Genomic DNA, 12,998 nt, shown 5'->3' on the forward strand with positions numbered 1-12,998 from the left:
GGTCGAAATTTTTGGAGCCCTCATGTACGGCGTCTCTTATATTATTACTGTGTTCAGATGTTAAACCTCATGAATTATTATTATTATTATTATTATTATTGCACCGATAAAAGATATGGCTACGTGTTCTTCCTCGCACACAAACCTTAGAAAAGCCTTGGTTTTCGTCTTCTATTTTGTGGCTCGTGCTGCGCAGTGCCAATGTCGGGAATGACGTTCTCATCTTTTCAACGCGAGAGCATTACTAATGGTCATTACGCACGCTTATGGTCCCGTGCACCTTTCCGGCTACAAGCTGGTACAATTCAACGTTTAAAGATGTATTTAGACGATTTCGAGACACCATAAAACAACGTCTTTCACATTCCTAGTATTCAGCATTAACTCTCTCCATGCACATGAGCTGGGAGACGCATACGAAATATTTTACTTCGATTTAAAATTCTTCGTCGCCGAACATTACCAAGCCAGCTCCACCACAATGCACATTATCCCGAAAAGTCGACGCACTTGCACTGAATTTGCGAACTCTGCTTCCTGCTGCAGCCTAAATATCAGAAACCATGTCGGGGCCACCGAATAATAATTTTCTCTTCGTTGTTTACGTGCACCACAACAAGATGTGAGACCTACCGCTAGTACGTTGACAGTTGCTGCCTACCCATGGCGTCTTTCTGCGATGACACGTCACTGATAAGTGGCTCCTTCAGTGCTGAAACCGAGAGTTTTTTGTTTTTTTAGGTAGACGGAAGAAATATGTATTCGATATATTCCCAGGTACCGCAACACTTTATGGGATGCGAAGTAGCTCTTTGAATTGCCGGTGTAACGCTGTCCCTCCGTACGAACGCACCATGCGCCTCGGCTGATGGCGCTGTGCGATATCACGCCAATGCTGTGCGTTGACTCATGCTCCCTTCGCAGTGCGCGCTGACGTCACTTCCTCCCTCGCCTGCCACGCACTCGCCACGGCGCCCACAACTGCCGATGAGGGTGGTGATTTAGGCTTGGTATGGTAGCATGATAATACATGGTAGCGCAGACAAAGGACATGGACAAGAAAAGGCACATTCAAGACAGCACAACGCTGCGTTGTCTTGAATATGCCTTCTATTGTCCATGTCCTTTGTCTGCGCTACCATATGTCACAGCTGCCGCCTCTTCAGTTCGCCCGCAACACCTGCTGCGACCGCCGCTCGCTACACCACTGACTCGTCGGTTCACGAGCAATAAACCTGACGCGCGCCTAACGCACGCGTTGAAACATGTCTGTACGTGCCACCTACAAGACCTCCGCCCGCCATTGCTTCAAACGAATCTTTCAGCGCTCACCGCAGCAACTGCGTTAGCATCATTGAACCCGTGATTCCCTCCGTGTGCAACGCTGCTGTTTCGCATCCCATCAGGGTACCCTTCGGGGAAACGGTCCAAGATTCTTTAGGGTTCAGACCTGTGGTTTTTGTTTAAAAGAACAATCCGACATTACTTAGAAGTTGTGTCAGCAGTCTTTCAAAGTTTTCAAAAGGACTTTTGAAAGACCTAATTAACTCAACCAGATGAAGGACATTGTCGAAATGTTCAGCTTTATATCGTTAATATTAATCTGCTACTTATAAATGAGCGTGCATAACCAAAAGTAGTTGCGTCACAAAAAGCATGTGAAGTGATTCTGAAGCGGCGACTTCAGCCACGTTAGTGCTACAGAATGGAAATCTTATGAGCTGAAAAAGGCGGCCATTCTCTTCGTTGCCCTCCCTAGCGAATTTTGTGTCAAACACAATTATGAGCAGAGTGGGCAGACACGTGGTCCCAAATTAAACTTGCGAGCTTGCGCGCAAAGAAGGCGCCCCCCCCCTCACTTGTTCATCCCTTAATGAACAACACTTCATCAGTGGAAGGACTGGACGTACTATTTCAAACCAGTCGACCTAACTGGTACGCCACAACGTGTCATATAAGAACCAGCTAATATGTTCTTTGCTTCACTATCTTTACTTCATTTATTCTATCCTTCACTATCTTCCTTCACTACCTTTAAGCAATATATGACTTCGAAACAAGTTGCCAGAAGTGATAAGATTGTGCGAAACTTCTTGCAGCAATCTCTGTGACCGGTGACATTCCCGGTGGAATCTACATGATTCTGCACCGTAACAATGTCACCCAGCATCCGTATCACGGTTTCAACGACGAGAAGTATGCTTGGGTGGCCATGGACAACTGGACCTTCTCCAGAACGTTTGACGGTTAGTGCAGAACTTGCCTACATCGCTTTGTACCTGCAGCCGTGGCTTGTACTTATAGGAGTAACAACATTCTATCGTAAGATGTATATTGAAGTTGTTATTATAATGGTTGTCGTAGTTGCTTATTTTACACAAAGTGAGTGTCGTGAGCACATGTCCAGAAGGCTTTTTAACCCTTTAACAGAGTAGAAAATTCACATTCTTATTGTTAGGTTACAAGCATAACGTAGCATTGCATGTATTCATTTGACGCTTCTTATTGTTATGTTCTTTTAGCATATTGGTCTTGCTGCATAATTCTCACATGATTCGCCTGCTGAATCATACTTGTTTCTGAGTGCTGATATTAATGTCCAGTAGACATAAATATTCTAATACTTTGTCACATTCCACAACTATGACATGTTTAGGCCACTTACGGCTTGAACTACGGGTATTTTTTTAACTGGATTGCAGCACCATCAGACGTGCTGAAGTTCAAGAGGATAAACCTAGTGGCGCATGGGCTGGACACGGTCTGTGACGTCAGAGTCAACGGCGCCCTTCTCATCTCTTCCACCAACATGTTCGTGCGGTATGTGGCCGATGCCAAGAATGTGCTAAAGGTTCGTAGTGCTCGCGGAGGGTGCACATCTCTTTATCTCATACCATCCAGTTGTAGCAATCTTGCATGTTGAGTCAACATAGTTGACAAAACGAGAGCTGTAGAAAATTACGTGTCGTCTGGATTTTAACGATGATGAAGAGCCGTGCGATTATGACGGCCATATCGCATTTTCATCAAGAGTTGCCTACTCTTCTGCTTAATTTTACCTGTAAACTTTGTATTTTGATTGTATTAAACTGAAAAAAAAACTCCTAAGCATTTCCCGAGGGTGAACATGGTTAAGTGCGAATACACGGGGTGATGCTATGAGGGGTATTTATTAATTCGCACTATTATATTTATTAATCACACTAAGGTGTCTTTATGGTGTAATGGTTCCTGGGAATCGCAATTTGATCACACGGGGAGTTTACGTTAACTCACTGGCGAATGCCAACGGATTTTAACTTTACTCCCCCTCACGACCCGCTCTCGACGGGAGACAGAGAGAAGGCGGGCGCGCGAGAGAGAGGGGTGCGCGCGCAGCTGCAGCGAGCGAGGAGAGCGGAGGAGCGAGCGAAGAGGGAGGGGGTATAAGGCGCGTTACTGACACCGATATCAGCGTCGCGTCCGTGGCTAATTCGGTAGAGCATCGCGCTGCGGCCCACCAAGTCCTCTTTCTTTTAAAGATAGAGAGAAGACTGCGGACGCCGCCGACGGCGGCGGATGGTTTGGGGTCGCTTATAAAGTGTATTCACACTTAAAAGAAACTAGATACTGCTGGCTGTGACGTCACTTCAGAAACTGACTCGAGAGTCCAGGGTAGGAAACAACGCAGGCAGCACGCAGGCCTCGCAGAACCTGCGTAACCTGGACAGGTGACCTACGTTACCAGTATTACCACATCAGGTATCACCTGCAGCCCACAGGCCTCTTAGAAAAAACGCGACTACAATATTCGGGCTTTGGCAAAAACACCCGTTTCTCTGAGTTAGTATATAGAGTTCAAACAAGAGCCCCATCAGGGCAGACCAATGCAATGAAACACATGGCAGCATATTTTTAGATGGCATTAAACTTTTATAGTATCAAGCTTTCAATGTTAGCACGGACGCTAAATGCATAACGCATGCTAAATAAGGCAAGCTAAACGCATAACTGATCCCGTTGCGCAAAATTTTGACGCAGGACAAAATAATGGACGAAAAGGAGCGCTGACAGCTTTAGTGTTGTTAGCCATCGTATATTCGTCCCTTCTCGTTCCGTGTACCAAGTTCTCGCGCTACGTGACCACTTGTGCAATAGATAACGTCCACACTCTCAACGTTAACGTCAGAGAGTAAGTACTAACTAATAAACTCATCAAGTAGTTAAACCAATCGATTACCTGCGTAACCTTTTCATATGGACCTGTGCAAGTAAGAGCAAGCGCACTTCGCGCTTACCTTGGTAATTTTCCCTTCTCGCCTTTGATAGCTTGGGGCGGCTCGGTCAGACTGGCTTTTGTGTCTACAACTTCGGACAGGATGCCGGTTGCCTAACCACGTGCCCATTGCGCGCGTGCAGGAGAAAGAAAACAAGATAACGGTGCAGTGTGAGTCCGCAGTGAACTATGCGCTACGCCAACACAAGCTTCAGGCTAGCTTCTACCCTGTGTATCCGCTGTGCCCGCCGTCGCACCACAAGGGCTTCTGCCATGGCAACCACATCCGGCGCGTTCAGAGCGGATTCGGCTCGGAGCTGGGACCGGCATTTCCGTCGCAGGGTATCTGGTAAGTGCATGCGTGTATTGATACGATAAGTCGTGATTCTAAGTCGGCATCTAATGATAAAAACACGTGACAACAGTGCCTTAAGGTATGGCTAGGTTCTTTCTGCGTCACTGAGATGTAGGTTCATCAGCAGTCTTCACGCTTTTTCACGCTCTGTCATGGTGTGTATTATTTGTATAAATAATCACTTATGGAAGATATGGTGCATGACCGATTCTTCGCACACGAAAACAGTCTCTAACCAAAACCCTATTTAGCTTGATAAGCCACTTCAGTCACCTGCCTAGGATTTACTCTTGCGCGCCGACCTAATATTACCTGTGTTGCATACTAAATATTCCCCTGTTGTTATTTGCATATGCAGCACACACGCCCGTGCACGCACGCACTCACACTCGTATCCAAGAATACGGCTCGTCATTTTCATTGTATCCGCCACCTTTTACAGCGTACTTCCAACCTCTGAATGAGCAATAAAGGGCAAATAAATACTGACATTGGTACTTGTGGATTCGTGTAGCTTTTGCACAAATAAGCAAGGACAATGCAGTCGTTGTATGGTCACGGTCTAGTTTAACTAGCAATTGCAGAGCTGTCGTAACCACTGGGCAAAAATTTACCTTTTTGGGAGCAAGAGCACCCAAATGAAAATAGCAATGAAAACAGTCGCCGATTCTCGATTATGATCAATGGGTCAAGAGCGTTTAGCTCTATACAGATGGCTCGGCGTACATTTCCCAGCGTAAGTATGGGTGCTCATAGGGACACTACTATATGGGTCAAGCACGCGATATACTTCTTTAAAACTCGTAACAGAAGGAACGAAATTTCTGAAATTTCAGATTTCTGTATGCGCGTCTCGCTTCCAATGAGAAAAAAGCTACGAAAACAAAAAAATACAAAAAAAAGATCAAGAGTGTATATGTACAGTCGGCATCAGAAGTTTAGAGAACACTAGGTCCGCAAAAACTTTGAATATGCGAGCAATTTGTTACTGCATTTGCAACTGCCGCAGTACGTGTCGTTAGCAATGTAATGTATCAGGCTAATTAGTTTTGCGTGATTAAAACGTTGGAGAGCTTTAGAACAGGCTGGAAATCTAAGTCTGAGGCTGCCTGCTGAAGCACTGGAAATATTCAGCAGTTTTATTTTTATATGGTGTCAATAAACGTTTTACTTTGACTGCGCACTAACCAAAATAGTCTGGCACTAAGTGCACAAGATTTTTTTTTTGTTCGTGAGAATTTTTCGTCTGGTTGTTCAGCGGCATTTGCTAATAATGAATTCGGCCGTTGGAGAGCTTTGTTCTCATAATGTTTTGCTAGGCGTAAGAGCGTTTTCGTCAACAAGAACTTTGATCCCTATTATTCATTGTACAGAACTCTCACCTCATAACTAAATGGGCGAGGTGCGATATCTCAAACAGGGAGTTCCAAGGAGTGAACCTATATGGGCGTCACGTTACATTTATAACACGAAGAGTGTGGTCAGTGTCATACAAAGAGCTGAATGGCGCGTGGCTTTCCGTTATGGACGGCTCCGTTCATTATATCCGTTGCGCTGTTGTGCATAGCGCGGCATTGGCCCTGAGCGAAGAGACCACCTAATTGAGTAGCATAGAGTGCACCTACTTCAGTAATAAAATAGTATGCGCTTCAGCCTCGCTGACAAAATACACCTTGAGACATTTATGGCCACTGTTGTACTATGCTCCTAAATTGAGGTCACCGTGAAGGAGGTTTTTGATCCTTTTTGACTGTTATGCCACCGCCGTATGTATGACTATGGTTGTGCATAGACAGGCTTTATTATCCTCAAAAGCCATCGACCATGATGCGTTTATTTGTGTATGCTCCAAGTTTTAACGCTATAGCTATAATAATGTTCAAGGGCTGAGCGGGATGATGTGAATCAAGCTCCGTATTAGCAAAGGCATTTTAAGCTGACCTTCATCACAGAAGAAAATTATGACCAATCTCGACGTCTCACATCTCGTTAGCGGAAAGAGCCGGCCAACGGCAGATTGATTTTACGAACTGAAGTCTTCGTGAATTCGTGCTCTGATAGCTCGCCATGCATGGCACTGTCTTTGTCTGGAGGCGGAATGGAAACACTTACCCATGTACTGATATTTTTGTCCCGATCCTAATAAACTTACGCATCATCGAAAATAGTGCAGAGCATGCCGCTTCTGTACTATATAGCATGTCCCTATAATGGCCAAAAGGTTTGCCTTTTTTGACAATTCCAGAATGTAAGCTTTCTGGAAAATAACGTGCGTTAAGACAAATGAATTGTTTCTAGTTTCTGTTTTGATGGTTTATAACTGGCTCAGCCTGCTTTTCTTTATTTTATTTTTTGTTTGTGCGCATTTGTACGTTTTGTCAGCAAGTTGCGACCAGCTTCCAAAAACTTAGTGTTGTCGTTGGGTACAGCTGACTGGCAAAGCTGTTAAAGTGTACTTCTTGATCTACGCAGGAAACCGATCCACCTCGAACCTTACAATGAAGTACTCATCCGCGACATGACAGTTGTCCCTAGAGTGGAAGGTGAGTGTAGCTGTGGCGTGGCCATGGTGTAAGATATATGCTTTTCAGGCAAGGACACGCGTGGGACGCGAACGACTATGCTGATGAAGTAACAACCACGGCCGCTGTAACAATGCTAAGGGTGTGTCGAACCGCTGGCGGAAGCCAATACCCATCAATAGAATAACGGAAATTCAAGACACATACAACTGGCACTTCGCTTGAGATCTGAATTTTCTAAACAGTGAACGCATCTATGACACGCCAGCAACTGAAGTTGGATACCCATACCAAGTGTTGCGCGGGCGAAAAAACGTGACATGCGGGGGACGCTGGTGTTGTAACCAACTGTTATATAAGGACGGCTCAGGGTGCATTTGCTGGCTGTGAGTTGCGTCTTTCCGCCGATAGATAGTCGCTGCCATCGGCGGACCAAGGTTCGTGTACCGTTATTATTTCATCTGGTCGATCGTGCCTTGCATGCAAGCCGAGGACATTTTAAATTTCAACTCAGAACACAAAGACCCGAATTCAAAAAGCAACCTCATCGTTACCTCGAGTTTTCTTTACTGGTATTGCGACTTTATTGTGCTTGATGTACAAAGTTGGCTAGTATTCATGAAACAATCTCAATGTTAGCTTTTACCCAGTTATCATTTTCGTGCCCTTATACCGCATTCAGAGTACAGGAAGTCGAGTAAAACGGGTGGTAAGGCCAAGATTGGCTCGTGAATACGGGCCAAAGAATACGCTATACTTACACAACGCCGGGTCATGACGCCGAATGTGTGCAGCCATATGCCATCGTTTCTTAAGTTAATTATTGCTGAACAGATTTTATATTAGCGTATTTGTGAGTGTTTCAAAGACGCACATCGATACCAAAGAAATAAATTTGGACATGGTTGACTCCGGAAGATCCATGAACAGTCGTACGCAACTAACTAACTAACTAACTAACTAACTAACTAACTAACTAACTAACTAACTAACTAACTAACTAACTAACTAACTAACTAACTAACTAACTAACTAACTAACTAACTAACTAACTAACTAACTAATCGACTAACTAACTAACTAACCAACTAACCAACTAACTAAATAACTAACTAACTAACCAATAACTAACTAACAAACTAACTAACTAACTATCAATGAACTAACTAAATAACAACTAAATAACCAACTAACTCTAACTAATCAATTAACCAACTAACTAACCAACTGACTAGCTAAATAAGTAATAGCAGGTCCCGCGGGATTGAGTCCCGGCTGCGGCGGCTGCATTTCCGATGTCGGCGGAAATGTTGTAGGCCCGTGTGCTCAGATTTGGGTGCACGTTGAAGAACCCTAGGTGGTCAACATTTTCGGAGCCCTCCACTACGGCGTCTCTCATAATCACATGGTGGTTTGGGACGTTAAACCCCACATATAAATAAATTATATAAGTAAATAACGAAATAAAATAACTGAATAACTAAACGGACAAATAATAATACCATTTGTCAAGGTTACTGATGTAACAACATTTTCAGCAGAAGTAATCTTGTTCAGTGCGCAGCTGCGCATTTTGTAAACTGTAATGAACTTATATTTTTTTATGCAATATACCAAGTGATGGGCTAGTGGTTATGGGGCTTGACGGCTGACTTGACGGACGCGGGATGGAATCCCAGGCGCGGCGGCCATATTTTGGTGGAGACAACATGATAGAGGCCCGTTTGATTATATTCAGGTGCAAGTTAAAACGAAAAATAAAGACTCCGGGTGGTCGGAATTTTCGAAGCTGTCCTCTACGACAGCTCTCATTATTATATCGAGTTTTTGGCAGGTGAAACCCAAACAATTTCGGGCTGTATGTATTTTTTTGATGCAGTGCTGGAAAACGGGACCGACCAGTGGTCTCTCGGCGTCACCATCTACACGGAGATGGCCTCGCACGAGGCAAGAAACGGGACGCTCGTCTTTCATCTGGACGGACACGTGCTGGGCGACTACAATGACATCCATTTTGAAACCACAGCGAACACCGAAAGGAACCTATCATTTGACCTCACTGTTCCCCTGGTATGTCGCACGATGCACTGACAGGAGTGCAAGTGGTGCATCGCTATTTTTGTTTATTCTTTCATATAGCATCATCATCATTATCGTCGTCGTCATCATCATCATCATCATCATCAGCCTGACTACGTCCACTGCAGGACAAAGGCATCTCCCATGTTCCACCAGTTAACCCGGTCCTGTGCTTGCTGCTGCCAATTTATACCCGCAAACTTCTTAATCTCATCTGCCCACCTAACCTTCTGTCTCCCTTTACCCGCTTGCCTTCTTTGGGAATCCAGTTAGTTACCCTCAATATATAGTCTTTCATTTATAGTCCGATACAACTTATGAGGTCTGGAGAAGCCCCGCCCAGGCGCCAGAAGTGCGAACGCCATATTCCTCCGCGACTAAGTCCCGCCCATAACGGAGTTAGTGGCCGTGCGGCACGTGACGACAGTCGAGAGGGTGCGCCCATCGGTTCGAGCCCGTATTCATCCGCCTCTGAACAGGAACTGCGGCAGACTTCTGAAGTTCTATCCGACTATAGTTCGCTAAGGTAGGCACATAGGTAAGCGCAGGAAGAGGGAGAGATAGCGGAGCCAAGGTTATCTGCTGAAGCTTGGTTACCTGTAAATTAGCGTCTTTACTCGATTGTAACGCGACCACTATCGTAAAGCCAGGGGTGAGATTTAATTGCGTGCAGGAAGAAAAATAATTTTGGTGAATTTTGGTATTCGATTGTAACTCGAGGGCCGACTTTAGGTCGAAAAATTTGGAAAAAGAGGCTGCTTTACATTCGAGTAAATGTGGTACGTTCCAGCCGTACACCAGCTGCGTGCTTTGCAATGAACACTTTGCAGGGTCCACAGCATGCATTCTCTCCAGACGCTAGAAAAGCTGTCCTCTCTTTTCTAGAAACGTCACGCGAGATTCTGTTTTCGCAGTGAAGACGAGAAAACATACAATTTTGAACAAGAGCACCTCTAAAGCACAGGCTGCAATCAAGCTTAGCGATAAATAACTGCGAATGATTAAGCGACGATTAATGAGGTAAAACGAAAAGACCAGCTTGCACCCCTTTTACGTGTGGAACCAGTGTTCAATACAGTAGTACGGGCTTTGAGTGAGATTCTGTCGACATACATCAAGTTCGTCCTCATCAGCCTTCTTATATGACGAATTCTATCGAGAGAACAGGAGCACTCAAAAGCACGCTGAGTGTGCTTTCTTCAGAGCCGCTGTGTTTCAGTGGTCGAACAGGTATAAGAGCAATGTCATCTCGAGGCAGAGTGAGATCACTTTTCCTGCCCCGAGAGCAGACTGCAGCAGTTTGTAATGCCGTTATCTGAATAGTAAAGTAGGCGCAGTATGACGACTCACGTGGCTTTTAATCATTCTCCGAATCTGTTTTCACTTTTTTTTTTCAGCCAGTGAGCGCAGTGGCAAATGAAGCAACAATGTGCAGTTTGACGGTAGTACAGCTAAAGTGAGTTTAGTACAGCGAACTAGAAGAGATGTAGTGGCACGAACAGCTTCGCACAAGTGACCCGTTTTCATAAGAATGCCACCAGATGGAGCTACTGCAACTTTTCTTGCTACCATGGCGCGCCAGCCTACGGCAGCCGCGGATATTCGTCACGCAATAATAGATATTGTGATATCAGTGCGGCTATCTACACACACAAATCTTAAATATGCAGTTACTCATTATTTGCACATTTCTGGTAGTGAATGTGCTGGTAAATAAGTAGCACCCAAACTTTGGGTTACGTAAAATGGCTTTTTGAGAGACCGGGTTTTGCGAAACTTGCACCTGCGCCCTTTTAGCGACGTGGATATGATCTGCTCACGTCGTGAACGGCAACGAAGTTCCGCGCTTCGTTGCCGTTTATGGCGGGAACTTAGTCCAGCACAACGTAATGCGGTTCAAAGTGGTGCTCGCACACTGCCGAAGAAATGCTGAACGCTTTGTCTTTCCTGTGAAGGTTCCTCTCCCATTTCTTTCGGAGGTCGGCGTCTTTCGATGCGGCGCACAGCGACGTTTTTGGCGCATTCGGGTAGCCCGCGCGGCAACCCGCAGCGAAGCGCTGGTGCGATTCTGTCCGCCTCTTCATGATGCCGCGGCTTGCACGCGGCGCTGACGATCCACGCGAGAAGGCACTAAAGCACTACGTGTGCTCCCAACACTGACGACACACAAACCCAGCCAACGTTACAATAGCGCGCTGGACCAGAGAACACGTTGAGCGCAGCCATTCACACCATACCACCACCACACACACTAGGGAGCCTTCATGTGCGCGTAATAATCCGTCATAGCTCACAGCGCATGAGACACGGGCGACGAAGGGACACACGAATAGAGGCGCTGACTAAATAAGCTTTATTTCAAAGGAACATGTATTAATATAAAGAATGGCACAAGCGTGAGTGAATGCTGTCAAAAGCGTCTTTTGAACATAGTAACACGTAATCAATTACTCAAAGTTGAGAAAAGCGTGCAAGTGAGTTCGCTCACCGCGAGAATGATAACTCCTTTGTGGATAATGTTATAGAAGGCTTGCTAATCGCCTTTTTTCTTCAATTGCCGCTGCTTCAGTAACAAATCTTTTTTTTTCCCCACATGACGTTTTAGCGATTACAGTAGTGCCACCAAAGATATGAGTGCAGCCACACTCGGAACAATATTGTTCCAAAAGACTATCTTTACCTTTTTCTGTTTTTGACGATGCTTTGGCAGATGAACGTTGAGACTTCTTCCCGTTTGTCTCACGTATGCCACTCCACAGGGAAGGGAAAGGTCACATACCGCGTGTTTAGCACACTCTGTGATTGGGTTGCTATTCTTATTATTGCGGTCTTCGTCCTTATTCACACGCCAAGTTCGCTTGCATACCTTCTACCGCTTATTTGGAGCAAAAAAAAAAAAGAAAACAAACATACTTTCTGATTTCTTGCCAAGTTTTTTTTTTTTTTTTAAGCGGTGCGATATATAATGCAGATATGTGATGCACATATGCGATACACGATATCTGGTGCGCATGGGCAATCCTGCATATTTTTACCTGCATGTTCCTTCGAAATAAAATTCAGTTGTTTGCGCTTGCATGTGCGTGCCACCTCTGCTCAGGCGGCCCACACATGAAGGTTTCCCGTATGGATGGATGGATATGGCTGTACCCTTTAGATCGGGCGGTGGCTAGCGCCACCAAGCCGTAATACTTAATGAACCAAAAACTAGATTTTTTTTCTTTAAAAAGTGAGTTTAAGGATTCGTACTTTGCAGTGAAGGGTTTAATTTTCACTCATGCCTTGACTTTAGCCACCAGTCAGATAACCTCCTTCTAGTTAAGTCTACCCGCTTAAAGTCTATTTTGCCCTCCCGGTCCCTAAACCCCAGTGCTTTGAAAAACTCAGCGCCATCATCCTGAACTATAGGGTGAAGCCCTTTACAGAACATTATCAAGTGTTCGGCAGTTTCTTCTTCCTCTCCACACGCACTGCATACTGTGTCTACCCCTTCGTATTTGGCCCGATATGTCTTGGTTTGCAGTACTCCCGTCCTGGCCTCAAACAGTAGAGAACTACCCCGAGTATTATCATAGATCCTTTCCTTGGCAATTTTCTGCTTAAAGGTTCGATAGATCTCTAGTGCGGACTTCTTAATCATGCCCATTCTTCACATGTCAGTCTCCGTTTCCTTCACTTTCTTCTTAACCGATAGTTCTTTTTGGTTTGGCCACCTGCTGTTTTCTAAGTATTTACCAGTAAATTTCCTGGTTCGCTTCCTCCATTTTGTATCGACATTCTTCATGTA

The 12,998-nt window shown here is 45.0% G+C and overlaps 1 protein-coding gene across 1 annotated transcript in view; it reads left to right on the forward strand.

Moving 5' to 3' along the window:
* LOC119172780 (beta-mannosidase-like) overlaps positions 1 to 12,998 on the forward strand; it is a 35,278-nt gene that overhangs the window by 501 nt on the left and 21,779 nt on the right. Inside the window, exons 2-6 of the mRNA XM_075891904.1 lie at positions 2,100 to 2,246; positions 2,703 to 2,851; positions 4,399 to 4,604; positions 7,083 to 7,153; positions 9,012 to 9,202. Of these exons, the coding sequence (XP_075748019.1) occupies positions 2,100 to 2,246; positions 2,703 to 2,851; positions 4,399 to 4,604; positions 7,083 to 7,153; positions 9,012 to 9,202 (764 nt within the window). The remainder of the gene's footprint in view (positions 1 to 2,099; positions 2,247 to 2,702; positions 2,852 to 4,398; positions 4,605 to 7,082; positions 7,154 to 9,011; positions 9,203 to 12,998) is intronic.

This window comes from Rhipicephalus microplus, chromosome 4, assembly GCF_043290135.1.
Source record: "Rhipicephalus microplus isolate Deutch F79 chromosome 4, USDA_Rmic, whole genome shotgun sequence".
NCBI lineage: Eukaryota > Metazoa > Arthropoda > Arachnida > Ixodida > Ixodidae > Rhipicephalus > Rhipicephalus microplus.